At 36.1% G+C, this 26,375-nt stretch overlaps 2 protein-coding genes across 7 annotated transcripts in view; one reads left to right on the top strand and one right to left on the bottom strand.

The window, feature by feature from the left end:
* Positions 1-5,951: 5,951 nt before the first annotated feature.
* Positions 5,952-12,987, bottom strand: LOC128246749 (hyaluronidase-1-like). The gene is made up of 5 exons (XM_052965162.1): positions 12,398-12,987; positions 9,346-9,596; positions 8,151-8,291; positions 7,372-7,579; positions 5,952-6,808 (listed from the first exon to the last, which is right to left on the bottom strand). Exons 1-5 carry the CDS (start codon positions 12,707-12,709, stop codon positions 6,365-6,367), a joined length of 1,356 nt encoding a protein of 451 aa, XP_052821122.1. The 5' UTR covers positions 12,710-12,987; the 3' UTR covers positions 5,952-6,364.
* A 1,306-nt stretch (positions 12,988-14,293) lies between these two features.
* LOC128246748 (homeotic protein spalt-major-like) overlaps positions 14,294-26,375 on the top strand; it is a 33,794-nt gene continuing 21,712 nt past the window's right edge. For 5 of the 6 annotated variants that reach the window (XM_052965157.1, XM_052965155.1, XM_052965159.1 and 2 more), the window contains exons 1-4: positions 14,294-14,418; positions 14,718-14,809; positions 15,682-15,838; positions 16,645-17,244. In XM_052965157.1, the coding sequence (XP_052821117.1) occupies positions 14,723-14,809; positions 15,682-15,838; positions 16,645-17,244 (844 nt within the window). In that variant the 5' untranslated portion in view covers positions 14,294-14,418; positions 14,718-14,722. Of the gene's footprint in view, positions 14,419-14,717; positions 14,810-15,681; positions 15,839-16,644; positions 17,245-22,612; positions 25,976-26,375 lie in introns of those variants that run through there. The other variant, XM_052965156.1, reaches the window with a different exon arrangement.

The raw sequence follows: 26,375 nt of genomic DNA, 5'->3' as shown, positions 1-26,375 counted from the left end.
TTTGTCTGGAAACAAGTATTTCTCTTCGATGTACTGCAGATCTGCTTACCATCAATTTTCAGAAGCTAAGGAGGATCGACCAGCAACACCCTTTACCATAGGGCGTGAAACCTACCATTGTAGTGTTATGCATTTTGGCATGGCAACCTGCCTAGCAGTCTTTGAAAGGATTATTGAAAAGGTAATGAAAGGTTTAAACCTACAAAATATGTCTTGTCTATCTGGATGATCTTTGCTTCTCCAACACATTTCATGAACACCTTGCCAGTCTGAAACTAATGTTTCAAAGATTAAGAGAAGCAAACTTCAAACAAAGCTATGTCCAAAGAAATGTCATCTTTTCCAAACAAAGTAAAGTTTCCTAAGACATCGAATAAGTGAATTTGGAATTGAAGCTTGCACAATGAAAACTGAGAAGATCCGTTCCTTGCCTAGACCTGGAAATGTCAAACAACTCAGATCAGTTCTAGGTTTATGCAGATATTACCGTAAAATGGTCCCACATGTTTGCCACGAGTGCAAAACCATTGTCCACTCAGACCGATGCTAGCCATCTATTCCCATGGGATGACTATGAAGAAGCTTTCTTTACTGAGCTAAAACAAAAACTATGCTCAGCTCCAATTCTTGTTTTCCCAATTGAAACATTTATATGAGATACTGATGCGTTGAAGGAAGCTTAAGGCGTAGTTCCAGATCCAGATCCAAGAAGGACAAGAGAAGGTTATTGGCTACTTTTCACGATGTTTCTCAAACTCACGAAATAAATTATTGTATTACCCGGAAAGAACTGTATGCAATAATATTAGCCATCAAGAATTACCACCATTTTCTCTATGACCATACTTTCACAATCCGCATTGACCATGGTAATTTAAAATGGATCATATACTTAAGAAACTTTGATGGGCAGTTAGCTAGGTGGCTAGAAATGCTAGCCAACTACAATTTCAACATTGAATGCAGAGTCGGTAGGGTGTATAACAGTTGTGATATCTTGTCAAGAAGACCATGAAAAGAAACAAAGAAAAAAAGAAAAGACTGCCAACATTGTGAGGGAATGGAGAGGAAATTCCAGGAAAATGACACTGTAATGGTACGCAATGCGTAAACACAACTCAACCCAATTCCTAAACAAACGAAGAGTAGGAATTGTCCAAAGTGGAAAGACTAGAGAACATGGCTGAAGAGCAACGAAAAGACGAGATATTGAAGGATGTTATTTCCTGAATAGAGAGGGCAAACCAAAATGTCAGGATATTTCTAAGCAAGGGCAAAACATCAAACATTAGTGGTCCAACTTTGACTTACTCGAAATAGAAAATGAGAAACTCCTTCAAAAAGTTCCTAGTGAATTTTTTTTTGATAAGGTTGATTGTGGCCCCAGAAAGCCCTAGAAATTTGTTTTCGACACATATACTTGCAGAAAACAACCCCAAAGAAAAGCCAAAGGTCCATTGCAAATAAATTGGTCAAGTTATGGAAAGAATAGCCATTGATATCCAGAGCCCGTACCCTGTCTCAAACCGACAAAAAAGGTACATACTACATGAAGTTGTTTGTGACTTCTTTTCGAAATGGATACAAGCCATTCCACAGAAACAAATTGATGCTAAATATGTGGCCAGAAATTGATCAATAAATTCATCAGAATGTTTGCTAGTTATAAGAGTAATAATTTTCAGATAGAGGATCAAACTTTGACTCAGATCTATTCAAAGAAGTGTGTTACAGTTTAGGAATACACAAAACATGAACATCAGTGGGACGCCCAAGTACAGATGGCCTAATAGAAAAAAAATAAACCGGATGATACAGAACATGTTATCAACATTTGTACAGAGTGACCAGCGTGACTGGTGTACCAATTTACCTTCACTTGTGATGGCCTATCGACCTAGCCTTTGGGAAACCTGTAGGCGAAAAACACATTTAACCGCAACATATGTTCTTGAACTAGTAGACACTCTAACAGAGATACATAACATAGCAAGTAAGAATTTAGGGAATTTAGCCGAGAACATGAAAACGAATTACAAATATGTGTCAAAAGAAGATTTCACACCAATCAGATATTGGTGAACAAGTGTGGTACTACAATGCAAAGGAGATCCCAGGTTGTAACATTTCACCATAAAACATGTTCACGACTCAGCTCCAGCCTCAAGAATCCATAAGTGTTCTCCATTTACTTGCCAAGCCCATTATTCAGTTTGAAAAATAGAAAAATCTACAAAAGTCACTCCCATATACCGAATTATTTGTTTATATCTCCTAGGACAATACTTCACATGCTAATATGTGATATTATTCAGGCTCGAGAGTGACAGTGGCAGCCCAAACATTGATAAAGGGTTTACAAGGAAATCAACACCCAAATACATGTACAAACAACACACCTAAATATAAGTGCATAAGATGTCTAGCCGTAATACACCACGAAAGAGGACCACAGGTTCACCAAGAGAGTGAGGTGGAAAGATATCATCTTGTTTAGAACCGAAATATATCATCTTGTTTAGAACCATATCAAACATTAAGGAAGCGCGGCCGGATAAACCCTTAAAAGTGACACTTTTATTCAATATCAATGCATACACATGTATAACAAACATATATTTTGAATGGTAAACCTTTAACTACTTGCTTAAAAATGCATTTATGGAAAATATTAATTAATAATTACTGAAAACACGAGTTAACCGTGTATTTAAAAGCTGAAAACGCAAACATATTTAATGATTGGTGAATGGCTATAAGATTTACTGTGATCTACTATCATATCAAATGGTAGAAATACTGTGTTTTATGCACATTTCTTTCAAATTAAAGTAGGTATCCTTTATTAACCATTGTTTCGACATTTATTCACCCTTTTTGGAATAATAAAAAATAGTATTTATTGTGGTAAATCTTATGTGGGAGTAAGAGTGCATCTTTAAACATATGAACATAAATTATTTTTATCCACATGTCTTAAACAGAAAGCTGAAAATTCGAATGAAATGACATCTTACACCATTAAAGGCCAACAAGTAACATAGTGAACCAGAAACTTCAAGCCAAATAATAAAAAAATATACTCAAACAAAACTCCAACTTACCAGAAACCAGAAACCATAACAAAGCCTCAAACCAATGAATCAATAATGGAAACCCAAACAAAAACTACATGTACAACCAAAGAATCAAAAACAGATGCCAAAACTAAACAACACTTGAAGATCAGAATTCCAACACCAAAACTAAACCTCAAACCAGAGAACCAAAAAAGGACGACAAAACAAAGCTACAAGCTAAAGATAATAAATCAGAAACTAAACACCAAAGGAAAGACTCAAAATTGGATGCCAAAACAAAACTACAAGAAAAAAAAACAAATCTCACAGGGAAAGTACGTTACCCTACTTCACGGTGATTTTTACCTTTCGAAGGATAGTGGTGAGGAAGACTTCTTTGACAAGATTTTGGATTTGAATACTTTTGAAAATATAGAATTAGGTTTTAACTTCAATGACGACGACAGAGACAAAGGAAAAGAAGATCAAAATGATGAGGGCGATCAAGTAATCCAAACGGCACTCCAAAAGACGTTAGATATGCCAAAGGAGAATCACCATCAAAACATACTCTTCATAGAAAAAAATAATATTTAAAATCCAAAAGCCTTAAGCAAGAAACAGGAAAGCCTGCAAGCCGTAAAGAAGTAAGCTCAATATATTTCAACAAAATACCAAAACTGACAGCAAAAGAAGTACTTCGCAACAGAAATAAATTACAAAATACTCACACGACCTCCCCGTTATCTGTAGTAAATAAAATAATAGTTATAAACCAAGAGCTGACCCAAATTATAAAAAATAACCAGAAAATTGCTGATGAAAGCAAATAGATCAATAAAATAACGAAAAGGAAAGCCCCGACGGACAAAACAATTAAGAAAGTCAATTTTTCCGACATTTTCACATTTTCATTAACTATATTGATACATCTAAAGTACATGTATTCTTCTAGAATGTTGCTGGGGCTGTGTGTGCACACATTAAATTCGGGGCGTTTGAGGCTGATTATTGGAGCTGATTCAGAGGTAGCTAAAGAACTTCAGCGAACACATTATATATTACCTTTTAAGATGTGTTCGCTAAAGAGAACGCCGTATCCAAACCCTACCAGAATTCGTGACATTTTATGCCACGCTGTTATTTCACTTATATGCATTGTACAGACAAAATAACTGTATCCTCAGGTAAATGAAGTAAAATGTAGTTCACAAACACATTTTCAAAACCAAAAAACGCTTTTTAGATAGTTGATTTACCATTTAAATAATTCCGATTATAAGCATTCCTTAACTAGGTCATAGTTGTGTTCAAATTTAATCACGTGATAACAAGATTTTCAGAAAATACCCATGTGACCTACATTTGACATCACAAATGTAATGTTTATTTTGATGTTTTTTTTCTATTTCGAATAATAAGTAAATAACTAATAACAAATTTGGAATGAATTCATTGTTTTTACTTATCAAAAGGTATTTTCAACCTTACTGCAATTGCATTCTACTAAATGAACAATGTGAATCCGATGCTAAAAATAGAATCCATCGACGTCATCATGGTCATGTGATTGCAGATTGCAACATCACACTCAGTTGATTCTGGTTGACTTTAGTATGGGGGTTACGCCATAACTTTAATGTGTAGTAAACATCAAAAAAAAAATATCAACATTAAAGTTATGGAAGCCAGAACTTTAATGTGTAGTAAACATCAAGAAAATAAATATCAACATTAAAGTTATGGAAGCCAGAACTAATTCAGAGGAATTGGATTGGCCTACAGAGACATTCTGTTTATTTAAGTGCTGGGAGTAGAGACTGCCTTTTTATTCATGATTATTATTGCTAGCTAGCCACATGTAAGTTTCTCAGTATGTGGTTTCCTTGAATCAGAGATTGGAGGTCTTACATTGATTTTGAAGTACTTGGTACCTTTAGTACCCTCTATTTTATAGGTCATTCGAGACTGGTGGGCTATGAGCAGTCATCCCTAGTTCTCCTAATTTAAAATGTTTTCAACCATTTAAGGCATTATTATTATTATCATTATTATTATTATTATTATTATTAGGCGCCTGAGGTAGATGCCGCCCCCTTGATGGAGTTGTTGCCCCGAGGACTAGTTATAGTTAGTGTTTTATAGACTTAGATATGATATCCTGAGGTTGTCCATTTGTCTCCGCTTTGATTTTTTGTGTGCCATAAACAAGCTCCCAAAATAACTTTGACTGCCAGACTTGTGACTGAAACTTCCATTGCATTTACCGAAAAACTAATATGGCGTAAAAATGTTTGTTTCCACAAACTCGACCGACCCTATATTTTCCTCCCAATCATATGCTACCTACACTGGATTTTATTTCGTAATTTCGTAAAAAATGTGCTTTTTTATGTAAACGTGCTAAAGCTTGACCGTTTAATACTTAACAAGGTGAAATATCAATCACTTCAGTAGTTGTAATTATTGTAATTAATGTTACAATATTTGTTTCTCAAAAGACACCCTAACGTGCAATATCACACGTTATTTACAGCAAACAGAATCAAAATAGACTATAGATTAACTATTTCCTACGGACGAAACCTGACTTGCCATGTTATGGTCGTGTTTTACGCTGTTTTTTTTTTTAACTTTTAATGCTCGCGGATCATACTTGCCATATAAAATGTCATGTTTACAGTGTAGAGAAAACCAAATACATACATTGAATCAATGATAACAGGAGGTCATCTTGCACATATCCTTGTAAAAACATTTCAATTTTTAATAAACTGTTTTACCTCTGGTCGTGTTTACCACCACAATAAAGCGTTATCCCACCACTAACCAACGTTACTTCCATCACTTTTCTTCGAAACGATTGGGTGAAAAACAACACAACAACATCACTATCAACTTAGGACGTTTTGCAACTGTATTTCACTGTATGCTATTGTGTATGGCTAAGAGGTTGTTATGACATTAATGCTCAAAAACTATGTTGGGTAATGTTATGTTGTGTGTTGTTATGTTATGTTATATGTACGTTCAACACCATTGCAATGGTATGTTTACAGCAATAAGAAGTACATGTACATGTATTACAGTCGAACCCCGTTGGCTCGAACTCCCAAGGACCGGCAAAAATATCTCGAGCCACGAAAAATTCGAGCCATGCGGAAATGATTTCCTTCAGTATATAGATTTCTCTAGAAATCGGTCCTTTACACCCAGTTCGAACCAACGAGGAATTCTAGCCAAACGAATTCGAGCCAACAGGGTTCGACTGTATGTTCCTATATCCATTTAAATCAACAATATTGCTACTCCTTTCTAGAACAATTTTCTCCTTTCCAACCATTGAAACACACACAAGAAACAGTCTTTCCCTTCAATTCATCGTTCAAAATGAGCCTCAATACAGTTTTAAAACCTTCAAGAATGCTCGTTATCAAATCTAGTGCAGTATTCTTAAGGTATTTATACACACGATATCCATGTGATTTTGAAAAGAATTTACTGTGTAAGTTTGTATAATATATCCCGAAGGTTGTGTTGACACAACGTCCATGGCCACTGCAAATGTTCCTGCTGCACTCCAATGCATCTTTACTTAACTCCCGAATGTACGGACCCAGCTGGTTGTCCAGGTACGCTTTGGTAGCCTCACATTCTGTCCGCGTCTTGAAGGACTCTGAACTGTCCCATAATGCAACACCGCTGAACCCAGCCTCCGCTGATTGGCGTAGAGTATTGTTCAAGTCCGCCTGAAAGTCGACAAAAACGTTACAGACAGTCGTCTACAAAACTAGTGTATATCTTTATTACATAGTACCAGTGTTTTGACCCAAAGAGAGCTCGTCCCAGCGAAATCAACCCAGGGGTTTAGACAAATTAGAGAATATGTAGTCTTTATATCGCTGATGGAATGATGGGTTTTGTACATATCCTTTCGTCCGCATTGTTCTGTCTACCAATCTTCTCGGTATTGATAAAACAAGTTCTAGTTTGTTATATTTCAAATTCCTGACTGCTGAGAATGTTAAGTACTCTGTGAGAACATTTGTGAATCTGATTAAACGCACAGGTCTACTGCATAGTTAAATAGTCTTCTTCTGAAATATAATGTATAGTTCACATAATTTTTCAAACCTAGTACTTATTTACCCCTCAAGTGAAGGTGAACATAACACTGGGGGTTATCGCATTTTCAAACAATTACTTTATTTAACCAAAAATCCTTGGGAAGCAGGGGACAATTTCATCAAAAACCTAGTAACAGTGCAGTACTACTGTTGAAAATCTCAATGAGCCTCATTCTAGTACTTACCAAGTCGTAGAATCTCCCCGTATCTCCGTACCGGAACCTTGAGTAAGCGACAAGAGGTGTGTTATGTACCGAATACGCATTTGCAACTCTCAGCGCCTCTCCAAGCTCCCCGTGCGCGCGTGCTTGACGGGCATTGTGGGTTCCGATCTTTTCAGACAGGTAGATCGAGGGTAGAAGCACAGAACTAATGTTGAATAACCAATCCAGCCTACAAGAAATAATGCATATTTGAGGATAGTTGAACCATGAATATTAAATTTGCTTTGATGAACTAGTCTAGCATGTACGGCATTATCTTTTAAGTATGTACGTGGCCGATTGTTAAAGTTAACAACGTGAATAACGAAACGTTGTTAACTTTCAAACGTAAAATAGTTCATGATGTGCTAATAAAGTCAAATAAAACAAGTAAAGCTGATACATTTGTCTCAAACCTTGTGAAGAACCCTGCAGTTCACATGTGTGTTCATGAATTAAACTTCAGGATCATTAAATATACTTAAAAGTTATCGACGATATTACGTTAACAACATTGTTAACTTAACCATTGTATATTAAAGTGGCGATTGTTTCTTATGTAATCAGAGGATAACATTGCTTGGGTAAAACTCTGGATTTGTATTAGAACAAAGAGTCATTTCATCGTCCGCCTCATGGTTTAATATGACGTTCAATGTATGTCACGTGACCGTGCTTGTCCTAAGTGTGTTAGTTTTATTGTCCAACAAGAAAAATCGACAAAAAGGAGCAAAAAGTTCTGTGTTAAAATATGGTAGCACCTGTCATTGAGGCTCTTGGTCTCGTTACTGCAGGTACTCTCTCCTTTGTGGTAGTTATAGCAGGCTGGAAACCCGTAAAAGCCCCAGTGGCCACGTGGTCGGAGTTGCCGACATGTCACGAGGGTGCCTTCCATTAAACGTCTGAAACGAAGTTGGTTTGATGAGTCGGAAACTGCAGGGATAAGCCCTGTAGCTTAATACTCTCTGTGGTCTTAGTTAAAGCGGCACTACCACAGATTGACAGTTTTGACCTTTTTTTAATTCTTGTCTCAGAATCAGCTGATTTGGGCATCAATGCCTTCAATGCAGTCATATGAGATAACTCTCTATAGAACAGATCTCAGTTAGTTGTTGTTGAATACTGCCGAAATTTTCATTTTAATAAACGCTTTTAGCCATAAAAACATCAATTTTCGAACGTAAATATGAAAATCTGTGATCTGATTTTCCGCCAGCAGTCCTCTTTCACTGGTTTCAAGACATTTGCACAACAATGCGCTCATTCAAAGACAAAAATAAGAAAGGTCACAAAACGGTCAAAATGTATGTGAGAGTGCAGCTTTAATGACAACAGGACCAATTGAGAGCCAAGCTTTAAAGATAATCGAGAAAAGGCACAAGACGTAAAACGGTTCACACTATTAAAGCTGCACTCTCACAGATTTATCGTTTTGACAACTTTTTTTATTTTTTGTTTTGAAATGAGCCATTATTTGTGTAATTATCTGCATACCAGTGATAAAAGACTACTGACGAAAGATCAGATCGCAGATTTTCATATTTCTGTTCGAAAATGAATGTGTTATGGCTAAAAACGTTACTTAAACGGTTTAAGAAAAATGCATAAAACATCAATTTTTAAACTTAGATATGATAATCTGCGATCTGATTGTTCGTCAGCAGGCTTATATTATTGGTTGCATGCATTTTCACATAAATTGGCTCGTTCCAAAAAAAAAAAGTTGTCAAAACGTTCAATCTGTGAGAGTGCAGCTTTAAGAAAGCACAATATAGAATGATACAAACAAAAATGTTTTAACATGTTTAACTGATTTGACTCTAATGATATAAAAGCATATTATGTGTGTACAGATCAAATTAGCCTTTATAAATGGTATTTTCAATTAATAGGTAAGTGTCACAAAATTCCCAGTTAAAAACTCGCCGAATATCGCTAATATTAATTTTGGCAAACCTGGCAGCCTGCTGGAACTCCGTCTCCGCATGAGAATGTACCTGCTTTACTGACCAGTCGGGGTGTAGCTTCCTGACCTGCGCCTCACTCGCCCGGATGTAGACTCGCTGTTCTTCGTTGTAGTTATTTCTTTCAAATATTGGACGCCATCGTTCCCAGTCGATTACCGCGAGCCCAGAGAAATTGACGTCAGGGATGAAATTGTTGACGTCATCGACCACCTTCTGAATATGGACGCTGTAATCGGCAAGCTACAAAGGTAGCATTTTGAAAAAAATAAATATATATATTATTGATTATAAACATCTTTTGATTGGTTTGTTTCAACAATTTTGATTATTTTAACTAGACCTATTTCCATGAACGTTTTCTTGAAAGTATTTAGAACAGAATTGTTATGGATTGAGCAGAACATTAGTTGTATACTGTATGGAGTAGTATATATAGATGGTCCGTCACGTAACAGTAAATAAAAAAGTAGATTAAAAAATCGCGTTTTTCTTATTAAAGTTGTTTAAACTTGTGTACGTATATGTTGAACTTTTCCACGTTTATGGTGTTGGGGGTCGTTGAGCACTTTAAATCAGTGCAATTTCGCGTGCAAATAAATAACTTTTCGAAGACTGATTTTAAAGACATTTTAAAATAAGACATTTTTGTGGTCAATATTGTATTTGTTTACATATCGTAGCACCTCATGTAAATAGAACGAAGGAAACATGATTACCAATTTTGTTTTAATTTCATTAAAGTTGCACTCTCATAAATTGGCCGTTTTGACACCATATTTCTTTTTTTGTCTTGAAATGAACTAATATTTGCGTAAATATCGGGAAACCAGTGATATAAGACTGGTAACAAATTATCAGATCTCAGTTTTTGATATTTACGTTCAAAAAGTTTTGTGGCTAAAAGCGTTACTAACGCTTTAAGAAAAATGAGTTTTCGGCATGAAACATCTAAACTTTCCAGCGCAAATATCAACCACTGCGAATTTCTGATTTGTATGTTGTCTTCGTCTCTACATTGAACATTATAAAGTGGGATTGATCTTCTTGCAAACACTGACTAAACAATGAATGACACGAAAATATTTCCGAGAAATGCCAACGTGATGTTTTCATAACTAACGGTATTGTAATAACTTACATGGGATGGATTGATCTATTACCGACCTGAAACAATGTCTTACACATAGTTATTTTTTAAGAAAAACCCACCGTGGTGTTTCCATAACGGAGTTGTTATTACCCACGTGGTGTTTCCATTACGGAGTTGTAATAACATACAAAGATTTCTGAAAATGCTATCATATTTGGAAACTGATAACCAGGAATTCACATAACTATGAATGTATTTTTCACGAAATACGCATGAACAGTCCCCATACAGCAGAGGGTGTATTTTCTAATACCCGTACAACAATGACCGTACTGCCAAATTCCCGTACAGCAATGACCGTACTGCCAAATCCCCGTACAACAATGACCGTACTGCCAAATCCCCGTACAACAATGACCGTACTGCCAAATCCCCGCACAGCAATGACCATACTACCAAATCCCCGTACAGCAATAACCATACTACCAAATCCCCGTACAGCAATGACCGTAGTGCCAAATCCCCATACAACAATGACCGATCTGCCAAATCCCCGCACAGCAATGACCATAGTGCCAAATCCCCGTGCAGCAATGACCGATCTGCCAAATCCCCGTACAGCAATGACCGATCTGCCAAATCCCCGTACAGCAATGACCATAGTGCCAAATCCCCGTGCAGCAATGACCGATCTGCCAAATCCTCGTACAGCAATGACAGTAGTGCCAAATCCCCGTGCAGCAATGACCGATCTGCCAAATCCCCGTACAGCAATGACCGTAGTGCCAAATCCCCATACAACAATGACCGATCTGCCAATTCCCGTAAAGCAATGACCGTAGTGCCAAATCCCCGTGCAGCAATGACCGTAATAGTTCGTTCTCGTATGGTATGAAACCAATGGGGGTGTACATCACATACCCCCAGCTACTAACAGTGTAACTAATAATTCCCGAACAGCAATGACCATAAAACCAAATCCCCGTTATAAATGAATGCATCCATATATTACATATTTGTCAAGGCAGGTAAATTTTTGGTCACATTTGAAAATAAATCCATCAATCAAAACCATCAATTAATGAAATAAATGAGGCATTAAACAGTCAATGAGACTACTTGAGATCAGACTGTAATTATAGATACTATACATAATATACTACTAGAATTATACAATGAAACATAGCTTCAAGATGGTAAGACAGTGTGTTCTCTCTTAACAGTTATTTCAGCATTCGGGAATAACTTGAATTCATACGTTATATCATCTCCTGTCTTATTTGCAAATACTGCCAGTACTCCCCATTCGGAACACCTCGGCCATTTTCCATCGAAAACAACCTGAATTAAAATTTTATGAACTACTTCGCCATACATCTGAGGTTGTTTTCGGTGGATAATGGCCGAGGAATTCCGAATGAGTACGTCCGGGTGTACATATCGATTTGTTTTCCCCCGAAATGGCAAGTGCTTATAACTCTTAAAACAGAATTGAAAAGCAAAGGCTAAGAAGATGTATTTACATGGAACGATTAACAGGTTCACTGTAGTTTTGCCGAATATAAAGGTTCGGATTGCTCGAAATCGGTTCTTTCATCAATGTGTTGTACAGGGGGTACACGCCTCGCCCATACAGCAGATACTAGAAGCTTATGACAGATATCTCTTTCAAGTATTAGGGCATACAATTCAAAATGATTGAGGTACGTTCCTTCAACCAACGCTATATACATATGCGTCACCGATGGTGTAGCTCTCAAGAAAACAACAAAATTAATACAGTCAAAACTCGCTATGTCGAAGTCGTTCGGGAAATGCTTCGAGATTTTGAAAATTCGATATAACCGAAATACAAAACATTCGAAAAAGTTCGGTCTAACCAGAAAATCGAGACAACCGAGTTCGACATAGCGAGTTTCGACTGTACCTTTTATATGTATAAAACCCGTACCTGTGGAAGACCACCGTTGATGTAATTCCCGTCTTCGTCTATCCACGGGTAGAACCCAAGGCGGTTTTCGTAGAATATTACAATTTCATCCCCTTCAAACGTGTCACCTTTATTCGCGACAATATCGAATGAGCTAAGGTCAAGGTCAATTCCGTATTTTCGGAAGCAGGTAAGACTTGGGGCGTTCCAAATTGTTATGAACGGTTTGTTGAAATTCTCTTCAAGCCCAGCGAGTATAACATTATTTGTTAACACATTTGTGTTCACAATAACAGCTTTTAAGAGAACCAACACAATTACGATCCCGTTCATGATTTATTTTCACCACTAATAAACTTTAACATATATACTCCATGTTAAACTTAATAAATTCACAACGATTATGAACCAAGTCATTCCAACATTATATTTATCACTCTCGATGACACGATGGTACGCGTATGGTCACTGGAGAACCGGATGACATCCACTTGTCTGACTTAAAGCTGCACTCTCACAGATTTACCGTTTTGAACTCTTTTTATATTTTATCTTGAAATGCGCCAATGTTTGCTTAAATATATGAAAACCAGTGATATAAGACTGCTGACAAAGTACTCCAGTTTTAAGCATCTACGAGGTGTCATGTGATTCATAGAATATATGAATGCTTGAAGTAGCAATTTCCGCTATTTCAATTAGAACAATAATGATTGTTCAAGTCCCAATCCGATTATAATCATCCTCATAAACTCTACTTAAGACGTTCTTAAAGCTGCACTCTCACAGATTGGCCGTTTTGACAACTGTTTTTTGTCTTAAAATCAGTCATTTTTTGCGTTAATGGCTGGAAACCAGTGATATAAGACTGCTGAAAATATATCAGATCGCAGGTTGTCAAAGCAGTCAATCTAGCCGTGAGAGTGCAGCTTTAAGCGGATTGTCCAAAAAAGAAGTGATAAACACTCTGTATTTTGTTTTATCTAGTTTGTGTCGAAAATAAAAGTAGACCAATTTGTAATGGCATGTTATTTTTAAAAGCTGTTTTATAACTTGTACAAAAAATAAAGATATTTTAAAATTCAAATAAATGTCTTCAATACAAAACTAATATATTATCTTACTAGTATGTCAGAAAAGTCAAATTGAGGTGACAGGCCGAAAACACGGAATGCATGATAATAATATGTTCAAGTTTCTTACAAGTTAAAGTACCTAAAAATCGTACTACCCAGAATGATGTATGAAGTTCAATTGCTCGTGGGTCAAACTAATAAAAACAATCTGGGTTTTTATTCTGTGCAGTTTTTTCCGTGTCTTTACAATAAAAATAGACAGTAAAATTTGGCTTTCTTAAATTATTGAAAACGAAATACTGAAATACTATGGTATACATAGACGATACAAATGGTAAATTGCAGTAGTTAAAAACGGTTTATAAATGCAATTTTTACGATCAATTAAGTACTATCCTCTTATGTATTTCAACACCATAGTCACGAGACTACGTACGTTGGGTAGTTGCACCCATCGCCTATAGCCTAGCTTATAGCACCGCCTGTATATATATTTATATAGATATGTAACGTGTGAGGCCAACAAGGCCAACAGATCCCTTCAGAGAAAAGCATGCTCGACACTGAAGCTACCTACTAGCACGGACCTATAAACCAGTTCCGTGCCTACTACAGTATGGTACAGTAAACATTCGTCCGAAATATAATATTTTGGGATAATTTCCATTTTATTCGTTATTTATAAACATGAGGGGCGTTGGATCGGCGAAACAAACATTGAGTAAATAATACGTAGTGGGGGGTCAATATATTGCAACAACAACAACAATTCACTTGCCCAAAAGCGACGAAACCAAGAAACTGTTACCTGCTTCAATAATATTTCTTTTCGTCAATTTTCTTTGGGTTCATTTTTAAAATGTTACGCTCTTCAACAAATTATCAGTGGAGGTAACAAGAAATTCCCATTGTTGGAAATTATGGTTCTTTTTGCTAAATATCAAAGATAGCGCCAAGCAAACGAAGGTAAGCCGGGCTGATATGATTGAAATTAATGTCAACGTATTTGCCTGTACAACTGACAACCGCCCACAGCTTTTAGATTCCACATAAAATGACCTTTTTATTTCGAATTCACTACAGCAGTATCTGCAGTTTTGCAGATTTGCATTTTCTTGTGCCCTCAGCTAATTTCGTTTCGAGTCACTAGATAATAGACTGCTTTCTTGATTAACCCATGTTTATAATGAAATTTTGGGAACAAATTCAAAGCTTCATTCATTTTAATGGCAGTTCTTGAATAAATGTTTGATCGAATTTCATAGTGACGATGGGGACGGAGTTGGAGAACCTGAAGGAAGTGCCGGGATTCAAGGCAGTACTGCGTGCAGTCATTAAGGCCCAGATACAGCTGTTGGTAGGTTCATTAGTCAGTCCGTATTAATAGATGGCATGGCTTCTGTTTAAAACTGCAATGTTTTTAGATACTGTATTTTCATATCCGAGTGTTGTTGTGGTCAGGTAGTGCAAAATGAAAGATCTTTTTTAACTATAGCTCAAAAGCCATGGAGATTTATTGATAGAATTGGAACACTTGTTTCAAGATACAAATCAATATGCATATGTACAATAATGCTGATAACTCTGGCTCTAATAACTGTTGGGTTATCTCCCCTGATATACTAAAAAGCAGTGGAACATAACTTTTTGTCCCATGATGCTGTTTTAATATTTGGCAGCCAATGTGTCTATGTAATTGTTGCAAGCTAAAGGTTCAAACATTTTGGATTAAAATTTTAAAGGTGAAATGTTGGAAGTTGAAAATCTCAAAAGTCGATATCAATGTTGATTTAAGCCATCTCTTTAGGAAGCATAAATAAAATAAATTGTTAAAGATGAAGGTATTTTTCCCAATTGATGATGATGATGATGGTGATGATGATGATTTCATATTTTGTAGTGTTAAGACTTGCACTTCCATGTTTTGGAGAAAATTTACCATTAAAATAAAAAGTAACAAAAAACTGCAAATACAATACAAAAACAAATTGTTATTTGACTATGTCCATGATAAATCAATATTGCTAAGTCAAATTTAGATATTGAGAAACCTGACTGACCTACGGCAACAGTCTCCCTCTGGTAAAAATTGAATGGGACAGATAAAGCATTTGCCAAATCAACTGCTTAGCATGGCTCACCTTGATGTAGGGCATGATTTTGCGGTCAACTAACATTATATGGTGTATACATTATGTGTATGAAACAGAAGTATTTTCTCAATTTCAGTTACAGCAGCTATCAGATCATGCTGATGATGAATCGCTGGTGCTAACAGCAGGCGTTAATGATGGAACCATTTCCCAGCTGGGCTCGGGAACTGGAAAGGGCTTCCTTGAAGGGCACGAAGAAATAAAGTCTCAGTTTCTTGGGCATTGCTTGAAAAGTAAGAATATGATGTTCTTGGATTATTCAAGTTCAATAACTGAAGTAGATTTTGATTTGATCTATGGTGACCATATTACCTAGGTTAAATATTGTATGCATTTGCATTGTCTTATCGATACAAATGCAGAGTTACAATTAATATTTTGAATGAATGTATATTTGAGAAAATTGGCTCATGCTACACAGAACATGAAGATAAAAAACCATACTTTTTACCCCATTCTTAGTCATTGTTAAATCATTTACAGTCAGGATCAATTTATAATGATAGTAAATGAATCAAGCAGTTTACAAACTAAGCCATTTTACCTGATTTTTATAAAATTTAATTATTTCCTATTTTTTTTAGCTCTACTGGCCAAAGGCCAAGAGAGCTTATGCCATGGCACAGTGTCTGTCGTCTATCATCTGAAATACATTGCTGGTGAAAATGAAACAGCCTTCAGATTGTATTGTATCTTAATCAAACTGCCACAGTGGTTAGATATCCCTGAAACCTCGATTCCTTTCGAAAACCAGCCAGATTCTTCCATGCATGTAAGGATTTAAGGCCCATGAAATGCTGCAGTATTTCTAGGGGAGACAACTCTCTTTGAGAGTTGCCAAATTATTGAAGTATATGCCCTTTGGAAAACATAACATAGGTTTCACTGATTTAGTGATTGCTTTACTTTGAATGTGAGTTCAGTATATAACAAAAAAAAAATCATGTCAGAAGGCTCTAATTGGCCTCTTGTTTTCAAAAATATTATGCATCAATTGTTTCCTTTTAATATTTGAAAATTACTTATTGATTTATTGCAGCACACCACAGCAAGACACCAACTGAAACCAGAGGGTCACCGTACCAGAGACCTCTGGACCCTTTTAGCAAAAAAAATGTGCCTAAATCTAGCAAAACCCTTGCCCAACCCCCAGCTCTGAAAAACTTTGGGGAGGGGTATAATAAACATACAGGTGACAAGACTATCGCTCAGATGCTGGCAGATAAAACTGGTTCAGCTAGTCAGAGTAATGTGAATATCGATAAAGGTGAGAATATGGTGAACTTTGATGCAACAAAAGTGACATTCGATGCAGGACTTGACTTAAACCATACCCAAACCAGTTGTGCTAATGAAAGTGAACAGTCTGACAATGAATTGAAGAAAATGGACAAACTTGGACACAAACTAGCTCCTGATTCCACTCTTGAAAGTGAAAACTTGTCGAACCCAACCAGTATAAAGATTGAACCAATAACTGAGAACGAAATGGAGCTAGAAATCACAGGAGTTGAACCAGGTCAACCAAAAGCTCCACCTACCCAGACTTGGCCCCAGGGCCCCGCGTTTACCGTCACAACCAGCGGGGGTGAGGTTGACCAAGGGGAAGAAACTACAGACGATGGTTCAGAAGCTTATAGTAAGTGCAGTCTGGATTAAGCATGAATCTTTTTACATCAAGGCTCAGTTTTTTTTCAAAACTTAAGTTTTCTTGTTAAAGCCTGAATTCTTAGACTTATGCTACTGGCTGACATGATTTCTTTGAACAGGCCCTGTTATATCAAATCCAGAATTTTAGCATCCTTTGAAAGCATTTTTACCAATGCAATGCCTGCTTTTTTCTGCTACTGCTATTAGCCAGGAATCAAGCTCTAGGAAGATTTTGGAAACATATCTCTTATTTGCCTTATTTTAAAACTTAATAAAATTCTGAGATTGATTTCCAGTTGCCTTTTTGAGATAACTTCTTGTTAATACTAATTATCAATTCTTCAGTTGCTCCTCTTCAGGAATTGCATGTAATCCATACTAATTCTGCTATTAAAAATTCAATTGAAGATATATTACGTTTTGAAGAACTGTGCCTTGATGTACAATTCAGGGTTTTTGTAACAGTTATGAAAATAATTATGTTCAAAATATTGTAATGAAAACAAATTTTCTGAATCACTGAAAAAAAACCTTTCTCACAAAATATTTTTTTAAATCAGCAAGTCAACGCCAGAGCTCCAGATAAGCTTTATTAGAACATGTATGAAATTTTAATCACAGAAAAGGCAATTAAAAGTATTTTGAAGCTTATAAAATCACAAACAATCAGCACGAGTTCTACTGATTTAAAAAAGTAATAATGTATAGTTAGGGTTACATATTGTCCAAAAACAAAAAAAAAGATGTAGGGTAGGTAGGCTTTAAAAAAAATTAGATTTTGTGTAAGGATGTTTTAATCATCATTGGGGAATGGTGTTAAAATTATACTCAGTATTAAACTGATTTTATTTATTTTAACCAACTGATTATAAAAACTGTAGGGTCTGCGCCTGTTTCGTAGGTAGGGCTGGGTTACTTGAACCAGAAATGTTTTTTCAAGGCCTTGTCATTGTCAGCAGTCGAACAAAGAAAATCAGGCAACTGCTGATATATATAAATAAGTTTTAAATTAGTAATATGAACTACTAATCACACACAACTTCAAATGTCTGGAAATTAACCAATCAAAATGGTAGGATTTAAAAAATGACCGCAAGCTAATGGAATTGATTTATACTATAAAGCAGAAACACCCATTGCAAACATGACTGCTGGCTCCAAATGCTGGGCCTAAAAAAATACATTTGGTTCAGGTTACCCAACCCTACATGTACCTACGAAATAGGCTCTCCCTGCACCGTTTTTATGGATAAAAATAAAACAATATACCTACCTGATGCAACAGTCTGAATTCTCTATTGCAAAAATTGTGAGTGGGTTATACATTTACCAAAAATTATTGAAAATTCTTCTCTGGAGCTCTGGGAAACACAAATTATGCCAACTTAATGTGCATTATTTTAATCAAAGCAAAACAAAAACCCTGATTTTCAATAGTATAGCTTGCTTGAAGCCTTCTCAAATCTATTAATGGCTTTTAAAAGCTTGGGGTTTAAAGGTATTTTATTGTATACTAGTGCATTTTTGTTAGTGTTCATCATGTATGACATAACTTTGTGTAAGATTTATCCCATTGACAGAGTTTTACTGCCTTTACGGTGATTTTATTAATATACAAGGCACATTACTCTGGCTTGACTTTGTTGATATTTGAGAGGAATGGAAGACAGTTGGCGTACCCCTATGGTGCTATTGTGAAGTCTTGAAAGGGTTTTTTGCTGGTATACACACACGCTCTTTCGTCCCTATTTTATGTTAATAGGCTTATTGGATATTGTTGAATACATACACTTATAAAAGTAAGTGTACAGTGTATCAGTGATTTCATTTTGTTTGGACAAATTAGAAGGTGATTGCTGAATGTAGGCAGAGATTTAGGGGAACTTCCCCACAAGGTTTCAGAGGGGCAGCATAAAGAAAGGTGGGTGGCCAACACTAATTGCTTTTAGTTTTTAAACTGACTGGTTATCCATTTTGGAACCCCTGGTGTATATTTAATGCATTCAATTTTTATGCATATATAGTTAAGCCTAGAATGTTAACATGTGTATATATACATGTGCGGTTAAATCATCAACCTTTTCAAATGCCAACTTTATGACAGGTCTATTTGAAACATTGCCAATATACATGTAACTGATTTTCATATCATTTTGCTTCAACAATTATAATTATGTACAAACAGTTGATGCTGTACAGTGTACCACTAGTTAACATTTAAGTGTGTGGAGACATTCTGGTCTTTGATCCTAGCTTATCCTCATACAAATAACATTGTACCATTTTAATAGACTCATGTTACTTAAAAAATAATACGCTTTTTGAACTATTTCATGAACTGCAATAGCTGTTTTATTTGTACCAGCATGAGAAAACCCATCTAAAAGAGATTCTTCTGCTCCAAAATTCATGGGCTAAGCTTCATCTCATCATCTCATACCGTATCATGTCCCATTAAACATGCATTCCTCAATACCAGTACACATTCTGGGGTCTTTTTTTTCCGCTTCTGTAACATGCACAATGATTACCTAACCACTCAATTCCCCAAAACGGTCTTTTTTCCTGATGGAAAGCATGCTTTAGGCCGCCATTTTAGAGAACATGTTGATGTTATGCATATATCTGGAAAAAACCATACCCTATACTACACAATGACAATGCGCTAAAATAAATCTGTGTTCACTGGACCATTTTATTGATTTACACAGCAGGTTATGTATACAGCTACGATGCAAAAGATAATGTGATTCATCTGGTATTTCATGTTTTTGACTCAAATTAAGTGGATTTTAAAAAGTTGCCGAATAGCGAAAAATGTGGGGAGGGGTTAACGCGCAGGGTCCACAGAAAGACGTGTATGCAGTGTGCACCTTGCGGTTTTAATAGGACAATCATGCTTTCTTGAAATTTTGCAATTTACTGACAAACAGTGGTCATTGCATGTTTGTTCTAGAGCACCATTCTGCAATAAAAACAGTCAGCAACATCAACTTGTACAGATGATGTAAAATATTCATGCAACGTTTAATTAATTAGAACTTTTAATGAATGCTGATGTCAAATGTTTGTCAACTTGTAGTGTTTATTGTTGCTCTGTATTTATGTTGTGTTGTTTAAACCACACAACAACATGTCCCTTGTCGTACTTGTTTGTAAACCAACTTGATGTTTATATAGTATAGTACATGTTGTCATGAGGGAATGGGGCCAAAGTTCGGCCCATAAAATGGACCATAAAAACACTGATGTTTAAACGTTGAGCAGAGCCAATTATAAGATATATGACAAGGTGAACTTTTATTCAAGCCTGTGAATGGCCTTAATATGCTAGGCAAACAATATGCTGTTGGGGTGACAGTTGTGGTCAGATGGCAATTATTGCTGAGCCAAGAAACTTCATTTATTGAGTCACAATCATACACATAACCCATGACATGTTGAAATCACCGTCATATTTTAAGGATATGCATTGGGCAAATTCAGGGCTTTTTCTACCCAATTTGGGAAAAAGACCCTAGACATTTTGGGAAATTTTGCGTCATGAAAATGCCGAAATTGGGAAATTTTACAGCTAAAAGAAAAAGCTGTCTAGTGTCATGCAAATTAGGAAATGGTTAATATTAGTTTATTTCCCTTTAAAAAAAACAAAATGGCTGAAATATCAATCCTTGGGTGAAAATATCTATTGCAATAAATCATGACAGATAATATTTCATTCTGATAGAAGTCTCTGAATGAGTTCAATTATCAATAAAAAATTAAATCACATAATTTATTAGGATGTTGAAAGTGAACCAGTACAGGTAAAGACTTTCTAATTTTTTTTATATTTTTTGTTTTTTATTGGGATTTTTTTCTGAAGATTGGGAAAAATATCTTATATTTTGCTTTGGGTATGGGTCCGATAGTCGGACCCGTAGGTACTATAGAAAAAGCCCTGAAATTATACAACTCTTTTATATCAATACCTTTGTGTTGCTAATTATACCCCCACAAACGAAGTTTGAGGGGGTATATAGGAGTGAGCTTGTCTGTCGGTCGGTCGGTCTGTCGGTTTTCATGGTTTCCGGACGATAACTCATGAAAGGCTTGACAGATTTGAAAAATTTTTGGTACACAGGTGTAACATCAGAAGATACATGTCAAGTTTGATATTGGGACTAGTGGGGCCAAGGTCAAGGTCACTGTTACTAAAAATAGAAAAATGGTTTCCGGACGATAACTCATGAAAGGCTAGACAGATTTGAACAATTTTTGGTACACAGGTGTAACATCAGAAGATACAGGTCAAGTTTGATATTGGGGCTGGTTGGGCCAAGGTCAAGGTCATTGTTACTAAAAATAGAAAAATGGTTTCCGGGCGATAACTCATGAAAGGCTAGACAGGTTTGAAAATATTTTGGTACACAGGTGTAACATCAGAAGATGCAGGTCAAGTTCGATATTGGGGCTGGTGGGGCCAAGGTCAAGGTCACTGTTACTAAAAATAGAAAAACAGTTTCCGGACGATAACTCATGAAAGGCTTGACAAAAAATACAGGTCAAGTTTGATATTGGGGCTTGTGGGGCCAAAGTCAAGGTCACTGTTACTAAAAATAAAAAAATGGTTTCCGGACGATAAATCATGAAAGGCTTGACAGATTTGAACAATATTTGGTACACAGGTGTAACATCAAAAGATACAGGTCAAGTTCGATATTGGGGCTGGTGGGGCCAAGGTCAAGGTCACTGTTACTAAAAATAGAAAAATGGTTTCCGGACGATAACTCATGAAAGGCTAGTTTTTCTTGTCAGCAGTGTGACTTCTAAATTACTCGACAGATTTAAATAAAACAATACATGCATAAAACAATACATGCATAATAAAAGAAGATGCAGTGTGCGGTAACCTTGGAGTTATGGCCTCTTTTCAAAGGAATGGTTTGCCATTCCTGTGTCCAAGCGGCATTTGGGGGTATTCATCACTCCTGTGACAGCTCTAGTTTCTGCTGCCATTAGTTTGTGCAGTAAAAATATTTCACAATGGTATATTGCTCAAATTTATGATTTCTTTAGCCTTTTTGAGTTTAAAACAGTGCTGTAAACCCAGCTATTGTTCTAGTATTGTTATTTCAAAAATAGTTTTATGTTTTTTTCTCCATGGAATAGTGAATGTATTTTAATTAGCTTTGGAACCTCTGTGATGAACATCAACTTGCTGCCACTATGTGTGTCCCAAAACACCATCACCATATCAGTGACCTTTACTATATGTGTGCTGAAGTAGCGACTTGCAAAGTTGAAAGTGTTTTGACACAGAAGAACAATGAATTGAAGTGGATTTATTCACAGAGGATGTGTTTGTGTACTTTCAGTGCAAGAAACTTTCCATGCTCCTCCCTTTCCTGTGGGTCTTGGATTTGGACCTTCAGTATTTCCGTCTTCTACCAAGTATGATTCTTCAATCAAATCAGCTGCTTCTTTGAACTTTGAACAGCAAAATGTCAAGCTTAATTCCTTTACCAAGTTTGGTGCATCTGTGACTAAGTTTGATGCTGTTCCTAAGTTTGATACTTCTGTTACCAAGTTTGATGTACCGTCTTCCAAGTTTGATTTATCTTCAACTGATGCTTTCGCTACGAAGTTTGATTCGCCTCTGTCAATGAGGCCAGAATCATCTTCTACCCAGTTGGACCAAAAAGCAATTAACTCGATGCTTTGGCCGAGTGGTTCAATGATACATGTAAGTGGAGCCGCTCCTCAAACAAGGGATTTTGGTGAGGCTGAGGACATGGTGTTACGAATGAAGACCCCTGACGGAGGAACGGTGTTTAAGTGTGGACTTTGCAATAAATGCTTCGGGCAAAAGATTGTGTTGGTGCGTCATTTGAGGCGCCATACTGGAGAGAAACCATTCAAATGCCGCGAATGTGATAGTTCGTTCTCGAGAAAGTCAACACTAAGATATCACATGTCTTCTCGGCATCCAGGCATAGCCTTGGGGCTTGATATGCCCCTAACATATACTTGATGCGTACATGTGTATTCTGTGCCGTGAATAATTAAATTACATAGTGGACTGCATACCAATGTTGTTCTTTCATCTTAAACATAATATTTCTGTTGTCCAAAGATTTTATCACTTCATATTTTCAGTAGTGTTTAAACCTGCACTCCTACAGATTTGCTGTTTTGACAACTTTTTTATTTTTTGTCTTGGAACAAGCCAATTTTGTGAAAATACATGGAAACAATTAATTTAAGACTGCTGAAAAAAAAAAAAATCACAGATTTTTATATTTAAGTTCAAAAATTAATGTTTTATGCATTTGTCTTAAACCGTTAGTAACGGTTTAATCCATAAAACATCGAACGGAAATATGCAAATCAGTGATCTAATCTTTTGTCAGCAATCTTTTATCACTGGGTATAGTTGATTGGATTGTGGCTAATTAGTAATACTGACTTACTGTATTTATAGTGTTAGAAGAATGAAAAGGGAAGATATAATCTCATTTTGGATGTTTTGTAAAATAACAAGTCTTTTATACAAGATAAACAAAATGTTTTGTGTGAGTGTAACATATTTAATTGGCATGTTATTAGTGATGTAGATATGTGCATCAAGCTTTGCACTTAGAAGTCCAGTAATGCCTTACATACTTAGCTTGGATGATCATTTAATCATTTTGAGAAAATGTTGACTTTTCTTTAACTCGTCTTAGGAGTAACTTTTCATTGTTTGCATTTATATTATTTAAATAATTCAACATAAGTATCATTGTCATCCTGGTAAAACCTTAACCACATGGCCAACAATAGCCTTGGTGTCATTGTCATCATGCCAAAACATTGACCTCAGGCCAACAATAGCATTGGTGTCATTGTCATCATGCCACAACCTTGACCTCAGGCCAACAATAGCATTGGTGTCATTATCATCATGCCAAAACCTTAACCTCATGGCGAACAATAGCCTTGGTGCCATTGTCATCATGCCAAAACCTTGACCTCAGGCCAACAATAACATTGGTGTCATTATCATAATGCCAAAACCTTGACCTCATGGCCAACAGTAGCCTTGGATGTCATTGTCATCATGCCAAAACCTTGACCTCATGGCCAACAATAGCCTTGGTGTCATTGTCATCATGCCAAAACCTTGACCTCAGGCCAACAATAGCCTTGGTGTCATTGTCATCATGCCAAAACCTTGACCTCATGGCCGACAAAAGCATTGGTGTCATTGTCATCATGCCAAAACCTTGACCTCATGGCCGACAAAAGTGTTGGTGTCATTGTCATCATGCCAAAACTTTGACCTCAGGCCAACAATAGCATTGGTGTCATTATCATCATGCCACAACCTTGACCTCATGGCCAACAATAGCCTTGGTGTCATTGTCATCATGCCAAAACCTTGACCTCATGGCCAACAATAGCCTTGGTGTCATTGTCATCATGCCAAAACCTTGACCTCATGGCCAACAGTAGCCTTGGATGTCATTGTCATCATGCCAAAACTTTGACCTCATGGCCAACAATAGCCTTGGTGTCATTGTCATCATGCCAAAACCTTGACCTCATGGCCAACAATAGCCTTGGTGTCATTGTCATCATGCCAAAACCTTGACCTCATGGCCAACAATAGCCTTGGTGTCATTGTCATCATGCCAAAACCTTGACCTCATGGCCAACAATAACATTGGTGTCATTGTCAACCTGGCAAAACCATAACCTCATGGCCAACAATAGCCTTGGTGTCATTGTCAACCTGGCAAAACCATAACCTCATGGCCAACAATAGCTTGACATAACCTTAACCTTATGGTCAACAATAGACTTGGTGTCATTGTCATCCTGTCAAAACCTTAATCTCATGGCCAACAATAGCTTGGATGTCATTGTCATCATGCCAAAACCTTAACCTCATGGCCAACAATAGCATTGGTTTCATTGTCATCACGCCAAAACCTTAACCTTATGGCCATGTAATAAAAAACTGTTCAAGATATTGCACCAAAACTTGGGACACATGTTACCATTTGTCAATATGCACTGTATAGTAAGAGCCATAACTCAAGCTTAATATTTCTATTTTCTTGTGATTTGTAGCTTGTATGGTTATGCCCCTTTTTTGACTGTACTGAAGCAACAAAAAAATCTCTGCAGCACTCTTGTTACTAAATCCAATATCATAAATTGAAGCTGCCACAAAGTTTAAAGTTATTATTGTCATTTAAATATTCAGTAATTAAATATAATAAAAATTAAGATCAGGAAATTTTGATCAGATATAATTTGTATTATGTTTTATGTATTCTTTTAGTATTTATTCAGATTTTGTATTTTCTAATAATAATATTTTAAACAATATTTTTATCATATGATGTTGCTTGTTTGAATGTATTTAACAACCATTATATATTTTTTACATAACTGTAATATGACTTGACGTTGACATGAATTTGCCGTAATAATGCAGTGTCAGGTAAAAACGAATAAAATCTTTAAATCTTTTAGCTACCAATGTGTTTTATGATATTAAGAAGTTTAGATTTATAGCCATTTCATACAAAATCTAAGGAGTTACTTCCCTTTTAAAACTTATTAAATAAACATACAATACTTATGAATCTAGTTACATGTATACAGCTTGTTGTTTTATTATTATAAATGCATTAGTTATGTATGTCATGTTTGTATTTCATGCAAATTGAATAAAAAAAAAGATATTTTATTGTACTTATTTTATAAATTACAAATACTACTGCAAGAAGTTTCAGCCTATAAAGGAAATTGTGTTAATCACAATTGCAATCACTGGTAATTACTTGACTGGACTGTGAATAAGCAGTGTGAGTCAAGCAAAGACTATAGGCCGAAGACTATAGGCCGATTTCCCATGAATACCTGCTTGCCTCTGTTTTCTTTTTTCAGCATACCAAGCTTTCTGTTAAGGGCTTTTCAATCAATGTGTGCATACATTGAAAATAAGTTACTTTTGTATGAGTTAAAATTGTTAATTTTGAGTAAAAAGTACAGATACACCATAATTTGATTAACCAAACAGAGACATAATATGCTTGTATAATGATTACATGATAGTTAACTTTGTTTTGTTCAATAAGGAGATAT

Source organism: Mya arenaria, chromosome 9 (assembly GCF_026914265.1).
Source record: "Mya arenaria isolate MELC-2E11 chromosome 9, ASM2691426v1".
NCBI classification, from domain to species: domain Eukaryota; kingdom Metazoa; phylum Mollusca; class Bivalvia; order Myida; family Myidae; genus Mya; species Mya arenaria.
Note: the sequence above shows the minus strand (reverse complement) of the source record. Positions and strands in the feature narration are given on the sequence as shown.